Source organism: Nymphaea colorata, unplaced genomic scaffold (genome assembly GCF_008831285.2).
Source record: "Nymphaea colorata isolate Beijing-Zhang1983 unplaced genomic scaffold, ASM883128v2 scaffold0368, whole genome shotgun sequence".
In the NCBI taxonomy this organism is placed as follows: Eukaryota; Viridiplantae; Streptophyta; class Magnoliopsida; order Nymphaeales; family Nymphaeaceae; genus Nymphaea; species Nymphaea colorata.
The window spans coordinates 1-10,391 of NW_022204874.1; the positions used below are offsets into that span (position 1 = coordinate 1).

The 10,391-nt window shown below is 50.8% G+C and overlaps 3 protein-coding genes across 3 annotated transcripts; 2 read left to right on the forward strand and 1 right to left on the reverse strand.

Moving 5' to 3' along the window:
* The first annotated feature begins 343 nt into the window (after nucleotides 1-343).
* On the forward strand, nucleotides 344-946 carry LOC116244893 (ras-related protein RABE1a). The gene has a single exon (XM_031616706.1). The coding sequence runs from the start codon at nucleotides 344-346 to the stop codon at nucleotides 944-946; it is 603 nt and encodes a 200-aa protein (XP_031472566.1).
* A 5,877-nt stretch (nucleotides 947-6,823) lies between these two features.
* Nucleotides 6,824-8,176, reverse strand: LOC116244894 (uncharacterized). Its single transcript, XM_031616707.1, is given in 6 exon segments — nucleotides 6,824-7,065; nucleotides 7,068-7,379; nucleotides 7,382-7,741; nucleotides 7,744-7,773; nucleotides 7,809-8,081; nucleotides 8,155-8,176. Coding segments are annotated over 6 exon segments (1,239 nt in total).
* A 587-nt stretch (nucleotides 8,177-8,763) lies between these two features.
* On the forward strand, nucleotides 8,764-9,329 carry LOC116244895 (uncharacterized). The gene is made up of 2 exons (XM_031616708.1): nucleotides 8,764-8,872; nucleotides 8,983-9,329. The coding sequence occupies exons 1-2, from the start codon at nucleotides 8,764-8,766 to the stop codon at nucleotides 9,327-9,329; spliced, it is 456 nt and encodes a 151-aa protein (XP_031472568.1).
* The last annotated feature ends 1,062 nt before the right edge of the window (nucleotides 9,330-10,391 follow it).

A 10,391-nucleotide genomic window follows, 5' to 3' on the forward strand; every position in this document is an offset into this window, starting at 1 on the left:
CCCAACCCCAACCCCAACCCCAACCCCAACCCCAACCCCAACCCCAACCCCAACCCCAACCCCAACCCCAACCCCAACCCCAACCCCAACCCCAACCCCAACCCCTCTAATATTTTTATTTATAATAAAACAAGTGGTGGGGAAAAGGGAAGGGGGTGGGATGATAGGTGTCGATTATTTTATAATTGTTTGATTATAAAGATGAGCGATAATATCAGTTTCTCCAGCAACCGTAGCTCCATCCAGAAATTCAAAATCGTCCTGGTGGGCGACCAGAACGTCGGCAAGAGCTCCATCATCGCTCGATATATTCGCAACGAATTCGACCCGACTAAAAACGTAGATGTGGGATAAGACAGCCAACCATCGGGATCGATTTCATCAGCAAGAATATCGCAACCAGTGGCAAGATCATACGCCTGCAGCTCTGGGACACTGCCGGACAGTAGAGATTCAAAAGCCTCATCCCCAGCTACCTCAAAGACGCCCATATGGCTCTCGTCGTCTTCGACCTCGCAAGTCCGCCTGCCCCTATCTAGATCTCCCCTCAGCCGAAAGCATCCCCAAGTGGGTGGACTTCATCCGCGAGGCCGGCAAGAAGGACATCAAGGTCTACATCATCGGCAACAAGTGCGATCTGGAGAACGAGATTCTCAGCGAGACTCGCAAGATGGCTGAGGACCTCGCCGAAAAACAGGCAGAGTACTACCGCGAGGTCTCCGCCAAGACCAGCGCCAACATCGAAGACCTCTTCAATAAGATAATCGACGACCTGCTCGCCTCCCTGAACAAAAAGAAGGAACCAGTTGCGCAGAACCTCAGCGAGCCCGAGAAGCCAGCCGTCCAGAACGAGGCGGGGAAGGGGAAGGAGGACAAGAGCATCAAGCTGGGGTCGATTGATTCGAAGACGTGGCAGAATCAAGTGGGCGGCTGCTGCCAGAAGTGATGTTGATTCTGTTCATAGATATTTCTGGGCAATCGTAGCCGCCACCGCATTCACCTATCATCCCTATGATCGCTATCTCATACTGAATAGTGGGGTGGGATGGTTATGGTGGGGTTTTGAATAATAAAATGTAATTCTGTTAGTCTTTAAATGACTTCCATTCTAACGCCCTAAGAGATCTGCGAGTTGGACACCTTTACGCTCGAGGAGAAAATCGAGGAACTCGAAAACCACCCCAGTGCGCCCTACCACGCCGAACTCCTCAAGATGGCCAAGCTCGAACTCATCGACCGCCTCGAAACCGAAGAGTTCGGCAGGAAGCTCGCCAACGATGAGTACAAGATAGCTGAGGAACTCACCTTCCTCCCCCTCTCCGCCAAACCGCACCCCCTCCCACCCAAAAAATTACCCCCCTTCGCAACCAATCGAAATTAGGCCGCCAAACTGCAGACCAACCTGCTCACCGCCGGCTCCTTCGTGACCATCGGCAAGCCAGCAGTCAACCACCACTACAAGCCCAAGTGAAGAAGGTATAAATAATCGAGCCGACCAAGAACTTCCTGAAGGCCAAGCGGGCCAACTTCTCGAAGGGCAAAGTCTACAAAGCGTCCACGGATAAGACCCCCCTGGTCAAAAAGTAGCAGTTCTGCAGCATCAAGTAAGTGAAACCGACCATAGTGCCTTAGAGTGAAGTGGCGAAACCAGTAATAATGTAGTGAAACCGATAGCGTGCAGTAGTAGTTTAGTCTCAAGGAGAAGCTGAAGCGATAGGTGCAGTAGATGAAGGTAGTTTTCAGAGAGAACGACGCCTATGACGACATGCGTCAGATCAAACTGAGTCCGCAGAACTTGCTCGAAGAGGAGATCAAGATGAAGGAAGCAGAGCCAATCAATACTGAAATCGAAGAGCTTTGCCCCTAAAACAAGTCAAAGGCATAGACTAGCACTAGAGTAGCCAATAAAGACAGTAGAAAATCGAGGAAACGGCATAGGTAGCAGAATAAGTGTGCCTCACCCCTCCATCTATCAAACACAATGACAGTCGCTACTAGTTCGTGGCTGAGAAGATAAAACTCACAGAAAACACTAGCTATCGTACAAGGATTCAGTCATCGAGCCACCTTTTGACGAAAAGGGCGAGGAATAAATAGCAACTGATGAGCCGTCAGCAAACATCGTTGATCCCATCATTAATTTGGACAAGCTGAGTCCGCCCACTCCCTTGAATGCCAACAAGGAGACCAAATCCAACAGCGTGCGAGCCTTGCCCAAGCCAGCCCAGAGCTACCAGAACCTCATGAGCGAAAACATCAGGATCCACAAGGTCGACGATCCCAAGCACCAAAAGATCAACTCCATCAAGTTTCTGAGGGAGGATTACCGGATTAAGCCAGAGCACAGGATGACCAAGTCCAACTATGGCAGCTTCAAGCCCTTGCCGCCCAAGTCATAAACCTTCCCCTACCACGAGGTCATCCCCAGCTTCCACAAGCTCTTCCCGCACAGCAAGAACCTGCTGCTGACGCTGAGGAACGTGGAGGAAAACCTGAAGCTGCACTTCTCGAAGCAGGTCGACGAAAAGAGCAAGAGCAACGAATATCTGAAGCTCAACGAAAATTAATTGACTTTCAAGATAATCTCCGAGTGCGAAAGGCGAGGAAGTACGTGGACTACTTCGGCATTGAGCTCGGCACCTTCCACCAGAGGGGCGAAGTGATGCTCGACCGCATCCGGGGAGAGCACGAGGTTTCCAGTTCTGAGATAATGCTGTACCGGGTGGTGCGGACCAAGGAGGAAGTTTACGACATCATCAACAGCAGTTTCCACCGGACGAGGCAGTGGCACGAGCTGCCGCACGGGATGGAGCTGCGGGTGAGTTGGAACCTGTTGTGGACGTGGTCGAAGCCGCAGATCGATTTTCCGACCTCTTCTTCTTCCAGAAGGTGAACCACTTCATCGGCAACAAGCAGATCGCGCGCAAGGACCTCCTCAAGAAGAACATCGAGAACGTCCAGAAGCTGGGCGGCAAGATCAAGCAGTTCTTCGACATCATCCCCGAAACCTTCCTCCTCCCCGGCGAAAACATCGCATTCATCAAGAAGTTCCGCGAGTACGGCCAGAAGGACCCCCGAAACTACTGGATCCTGAAACCGGTCGGCCTCTCCCGCGGCAGGGGCATCGAACTCGTGAACCGCCTGGAGGACGTTGTGTTTTCGGAACCGGTGGTGCTGCAGCGCTACGTTTCCAATCCCTTCCTGGTGGACGGGTATAAGTTCGACATGCGCATCTACGTGCTTGTGACTTCATCAATCCGCTGGAAGCATTCATCTACCACTAAGGCTTCGCGCGCCTAAGCACGGAACGCTACTCACTAGACGAAAACCTGATGGATAACAAGTATATCCACCTCACCAACTTCAGCATCAACAGGGAGAACATAGCTGACCGCAAACTCACCCTCGAGCAGCAGTTGGGAGGCTGCAAAATATCCCTAAAAATGCTCAGGAAGAGACTCGAACAGTCAGGAGTGCCTTGGGAAAAGTGGAGAAGCAGATAGACTAGATTGTGCTGAAATCACTCATTTCGTGCATGAACACGATTCCGCAGAATCCCAACTGCTTTGAGCTGTTCGGCTACGATATCTTCATGGACTCTAACCTCAAATGCTGGCTGTTGGAAGTCAATTCCTCGCCCTCTCTGGAGAAATAGTTCATGCTGGATGAGGTGATAAAGCAGCAGCTGGTCGACGACATCATGGAAATCGTGTGTCCGGTCAGCTACAACCGCGAAAGACTGCTGGAAATCGTGGAGAGGAGGCGCAAGGAAGCGGAAGGACTCAAAAGCTCCATCAACGTTGCCACCAACTCCACCTGGCAACTCAACGAAGACCTGCATTACATCCTCAACGGTCAGAAGCTGCGTAAATATGGTGAGGCCCGACACAAGAACTTCAAGACGGTGGCGCCTTCTGAGCGTTACTACTCGATCGTGAAGGTGCTGCAGCAGTACAAGATCGACCCCATCATCAAGGAGGAGAGGTGATTTAATTTATATGATGTGTTAACGTGCATCTATCACTGCAGTTGGTCAGGGCGTCCTGGAAGGCTTCAACCACATACTTGGCGTCTTCCTGAGTGATGCACAGCGGTGGCCTCACCAGAAGCACGTTTCCGTACGGGCCTCCTCTTCCGAAAAGCACTTGCTTTCCCTGGCGAGCTCCATCAATGCCAAGCCTTCTCTTTCGATGGCTCTCCGTTGTGGACGATGTCGATGCCGATCAGCAGTCCCTTGCCACGCACTCCTCCCACAAATTCCGACTTCACTCCCTGCAGGCCCTACAGCAGGTAGCTTCCCACCTTCTCTGCGTTTTCGTTGAGCTTTTCAGAGTTGATTGTGTTGATGACGGCGATTCCCAGCTTGGTTTGCATGTGTCCAGCAGCGAAGGTGTTGAACCAGGCGTGCTTCACCACCGAAGCGATTTCCTTGCGAGTCACCACAGCTGACAGAGCGCTTCCGTTCCCAGAGCAGAGCCGATGATGACGACGTCGGGAACGTGCTGCTGCCACTTGAATCCCCAAGACTCCTTTCCGATCCTTCCGAGGCCTGAGTTGGATTCGTCGCAAATGGTGACTGCTCTGAGGCCCTTGAAATGTCAACCGCTCCCTTGAGGAAGCCGGGAGCGGGGATGTTAACTCCTCCCTTGGCCTGCAGTGGCTCGTAGACGAGCGTTCCTGGCTTGTTAGCAGACGAAGTTTTCACGATATCCTTGACCTCTCTGAGGCCTCATCGGCATTATCCTTGGGGAGGGATAGTCTGACGCAATCGAGTCGATCGACGTGGTTGAGCTCCAGGCGCCCAAGTTAGTCACTGTGCGTGCGTTACCCACGAGTCCGTGGTAGGCATGGCGGAAGCCATAGATGTCCTTTTCCTCAGTAAACACCCTTGAGAGCATGATTGAGAAATCGATGGCTTCTCCGGTTGAGTTGCAGAGGTAAACCGTCTCAAGCCGGGCCCAAGCTGATCGAGGAGGAGTTTCGAGTACTCTCCCTGTGTCTCATTCATGTAGATGGTGGAGGTGTGGATGAGTTTGCCAGCCTGGTCTTGGATGACCTTCTTGATGGCGGGGTGGGAGTGGCCATGTTGACCTGGCCGTCGTTGGACTCCAGATCGATGTATCGGTTGCCCTTGTGGTCGTAGAGGTATTGCATGTATCCTTCGCTGATGACAGGGGGGTCTTGTAGTGAGTCTGATAGATGTTGGAGAAGTGTTGAGGCGCTTGGCGACAATCTCCTCAGCGTCGCCCACGAAGGGGCGAGGGGTGTGGGAGGTGGGAGGGAGGTTCAGCGTGGAGAAAAGCCGAGTGGCTAAACGGTGCCAAAGCATGATATTTCTACGTTTGAGTGAATAAAATGATTGATGATTTATAGTGCAAAGCGAATGATGAGATTTAATTAATAATTAAATCGAATAAACTTTCCTTATTAAATGAGGTGTTTTTGATGTTTAACCGGTGAAATCTCATCACTCGTATGGCATTTTCAGGAAATGAATTAATTAACTCTACACATTTGGTCCAGTATAAATAGAGTGTACTTATTACATTAATAGGCCCTCCTATGTGCTCATAAATAAACTTCCCACCATCACCCTTTCTTCCGCTTATTCATCCTCACTTCTTCCAAAAACGACCGCCTGAACTGCTGCCCTTCTATTTTTCGTATTTGGGCTTCACTGGATCCTTGGCTGTTAGCTTTGCTTCTTTGATATCTTGGGACATTTGTTAATGCTTTTTCTCCTTCTTCTTTTCCGCCTCTATTCTGGCCTAGTTTTGCGCCTTCTTTCGCTACAGGTTGGCAGCTTCATTTTTCTCCTTTTGGTGGGTGTTGGTTGCCCACTCCTCCTCCACGTCGTCGAAATCGGTCAGGATGTAGTAGCTGTCGAGAAAGTTGGCGAAAGAAATTTGCTGTTGGAGGCTTAAGTGAAGTAAGTCTCGTATATTGTCTTGTAGTGGGGCGTTACCTGCTATTCTCCACTGAGGACGCTCATCACATGCTGATATGTCTCTTCGTCGAGCTTCTTCAACTGTTTTTATCCGCTTTACGAAGACTCTTCATCATAAAACTCTTACTTTTGAAGCGCTTATCGCTGAAGAAGTCACTGAGTTGGGGATACTCGAAGGACTCTTCGCCCTAAAACACTTTCTTGACTATTTTGTGCACAAAAGATTTGTCCTTTTCTGTTGGAAGGCGTTTGAATTGTTCGTTCTGCATCAGGCAGTCATTTCCTTTGAGAGCAGCTGCTTCCTGAAGTGGAAGGTGCTGTCGACGAAGTGATTGATGTTGCAAGAGATCTCCACTAGTTTTAGCTTTTGGCTTTGTAATGAATGGGATACTTTTGGCTTGAGTTTGAGCTGTCTCTGTTCGCTTACGATAAGAACTATACGAATGCTGATAGGTTTTATGCAGGTGGATGTTTTCTTCTTCTTTAGAGGAGCTTTCATGTGTGCCTGATGTTCGTTTAGGTGGAGCCTGATGTTTCTCCTCGCGATTGAAGCCAAATGCTGTTTTTGGTTTCAAGGATGCGGACTTCCTTCAAGAGCTGCCTTAGCAGGGCGAAAGTCATGCTCCCAACACACCCTGGTATTATATATCATTTGAGAAAATAAAACAAATTGTGGCCAAAATGCAAACAAACTGAATTCTAGCTCATACCAAGCATCAACCAAAAGCAGAAAACTCCCTTCTTTGTGCTGCCTAATACGGAAACCAAAAATACGCTGATCATGCAAGTAGCATAATTTGCATTTGGCTGCTAATGGCCAATCAGTAGCAAATAACTGTGCAAATATAGGCAGGGATACAAATTTATAGGTCTGAATCACTGGTTCTTGGGAGTATACTTGCGCTGGTGGGTGGAGAGGAACTTCTTAACGTCATCATTGGTGATGTTCTTGCGCTGGGCCTGATGGTCAAGCACGAACTTTTGCAGCACTTTGATCAAGATTTTCTTGATTTCTCCAGTCAGCATCTTTCCGCTTCCGTACTTATCCCCAATTTCCTGCAGCTCCTTATCGTCTTCGAGGAAGAAACGCAGGTATTGGTAGGGGATATCAACAGAGAGTCAGCTCCGTACTTCTCCTGCTCCTCCTTGGTGGCCTTGCCTCCACTGAAGGCGTGCTTCTTCACCTTATTCTCGATTTCCTTGGCAGTGTCGGTCATGAAGATGCCTGACTGGGGGATGGAGGCAGACATTTTGGAGTTGAATCCCTGCAGAGAGGGGAAGAACTTATTGTAGAGGCCTGCTGGCTTGGGCGCCTTGATCTTGGCGCAGACGTCGCGAGTCATCCTGAAGTAGGGATCCTGGTCGATGCCGCAGGGGATGAGGCAGGGAATGTTCTTGTTGCCGAAGAAGTGGGGGAAGCTGGAGGAGAGCAGGGGGCGGCTTGGATGGCGGGATAGGCTGCCTTTCCACAGCAGTCGCTAAACTCGAGTCCGAAGATGGCCTTGAGGGTGGTGAGATTGATGTGACGCTGGAACCTGCAGACGTTGGGATAGAGTTGTCCCATGTAGACTGAGTCTAGGCAGACGAAGGTGTTTTCGGGATCGAAGCCGATGGCCAAGATATCCTTGATGTTTTCGTAGGCGAGGTTGGTGAATTCCTCGAGGTCTCCGCCTTCCTTGTGGAAGTATTTCTCGTCGTCGGTGATCTGGATGATGAATGGCACGTGGAAGGCCTCCTGCATGTACTTGCAGAAGATGAACGGAAGCATGTGGCCGAGATGCAGCGCTTCTGAGGAGGGCCGCGTCCGGTGTACAAGTAGAAGGGGGGAAGCGTGGGGTCCCTTTGTAAGAGCAAAGATACTTGTGGTTTTCGCAGGCAGTGAGGATGGCGTCGAGGTCGCGGTGGGAGAAGAAGATGCCTCGGCGGATGAAGTAGTGGGCGGGCTGCTTGGTGTATTTTTATATCCTGTCGACCAGCTACTGGGTGAGGTGGCTGCAGCCGAACTTGATGATGAGCTTGTCGTAGTCGATTTCCTTATTGGTGGCGCTGGAAATCGTGTAGGGATTCACCACGAAGTCATCTTCCTCCTGCTTGTCTGCTCGACTGCTCCGCCCTCCTGCTTCGCTTCCACTGGCTGTTCAGGTTTAGTTTCCTCCATCAACTTAATCAATTATTATTTCTTTTATATGCCACCAAGCATTAGATACGCCAGTCCTCAGAATTGGCCATCCGCGTCAAAATGATATCTTTATTTTCGCTGCTGATTTAGCTGGGGAAGGGGATTAATGCTTTGCGATTTGTAGAGTGGAAATAAATTTTAGTTGGACCGTCCCAATTTATATTTTAATTCAAATGTCGGAGGGCGAAAGAAAACCAACCGAGCAGTCTACCATCGAGGAAGGCCACAAGTTTACCGCTGGCCCCATCCCCAAGGTCCCCAATTACGACGAATAACTCAAGAACAGCTACCCAGACGGCTTTTTCGACAAATCTAAAAGCAAGCAGTCCGCCAGAAAGTCAGTCAGGATCACTGAATCCCACCGCAAAACCGACCAAGCCCACCCCTCTCCAGACAAGAAGGAAAGCTCAGCCTCCAAGAAGAAGCAGGGCTCGGACAAGAAAAGCAGCAAGAAATCGGCTCTCAAGCGCAAATCAGAAAAGGTGGACGCTGCAACCAGACCGAGAGCAGCAAGAAGAAAATAGAGGGTTCTCGGATCATAAAGGAAACCATAAAGGAGGGACACAACTTCGTCGCCCAAGATTCAAAATTGGCGGATAGCGGCGAGGCAGAGCACAAGCTGCAGAAGTCAAACACAATGAACGCCACCATCGAGGAGGGAAATAAATTCCTCGAACAGTCAAAGCCCAAGAAGATTAGCCTCGACCTCAGCAGGTCCAAGGATAAGGAAAGCAAACAGTCGGCAGGCAAGAGGGAAGGAGCTCCTCCAAGAAATCAAGTGGGCAACTGCCGCCCCCAGGTTTGAAGAGAGCAAAGCCACCGAGCTCACGGAAGACGAACACTGCAAAATCTTCAGAGCGGGGGAAGCAGGAAGCCTCCAAGGTGGATAAGCAGGAGGAGAAGCGGGCTTCGGTTCACTCCCGAAGCGAGTCCCACCGCGATCGCAGCAACAGCAAGAAGCGGGAGGACAAGGAAAAGAAGCAGCTCAAGAGCTCTATTCTCACCAGATCGCACGACAAGAGGAGCAAGCAGAAGGAAACCAAACCCAGCAAGTCAGTCACCAGGTCCAGGGTGGCCCACGACGCCTCCAAGAGCAAGACTAAGGGAGCTTCCTCCAAGAACCACAAAGACGCTTCCAAGGATTCGAAGGGAAAGGCGGCCTCCTCGCGAAAGTATCCCAACAAGATGAGAAAAACATCATGATCTACATTTCCATTTTACACGCAAACCATGCATCACGGCGAATGTGGGGCTGTGGAGTTATAATATAAAGCGATGAACATCCCCGACAATAGCAAATTCGAGAAGATGGTGAGGAACAGGCCTCCGCTCTCCATCCTGCCGTCCGTCAACAAGCGCGTGGTCTCGCAGTACCTCGCCCGCAACCTCTTCTTCCAGAGCGCCTTCTTCCTCACCGGCGCCATCTTCCTCTACAAGTTCTACGTCAACGCCAACTCCGCCCCCTTCGTCAAGAGCAGGAAGTCCTTCTCCTTCGAAGCAGACCCCTACTCCGGCAAGGTGAGCTGCGCCTACAGGGATGTCCCCAACTATCAACACGGCTATTGATCGATACCCATATCAATCTCACCAGCACAATATTATCATACATAATTATTTCAAAACACCCTCCGCCAGCCAGAGAAGAGGGAGAAGAGGAGAGAATGGGCGTGGGACTCAACAGAGCTCATATTTAAATTGCTAATGATATAAGCATCGCTGGAAGTGAAGCCGAGGGGCGTCGAGCAGCCGGCTGAAATTTCGCAAGGCGGGTCCTTCTGCGGCTGGAGCGGGAGGTGGTTGCGCTGGAGGCGTAGGCGAGCAACCTGCTGGAGCAGGAGGCCAAGGAGAGGTAAATCAGCGAATAAATCGAGACGCTGCAGGGCGAGTCCCAGGACGCCTACGAGACTCTCCGCAAGATGGCTCACTAGTACAGCCAGAAGTACAGCATCCTCAACAGCAAACTCGACAACAGGATCGAGGACATCCGCGACGAACGCGACCGCCTCGAGTCCAATGTCTACTACACCCAACACCAGAACCAACTCTTCGACCAGGACTGCAAGCGCAAAGTAGAGGAGAGGGGAAAACTCAGGGAGGAGATATAAACTTACACCCTCAAGAGGAACGACTAGCCTCGCTTCTGGTGCAGGAGAGCAACGAGCTGGCCAGGCTAGTGAAGGCGAACAAGCTGATCGAGGAGAGCATCAAGAGCACCAGGTAGGAGTACGAGCTCTACCAGGAGGAGATATTCGAGGTGGACGTGAA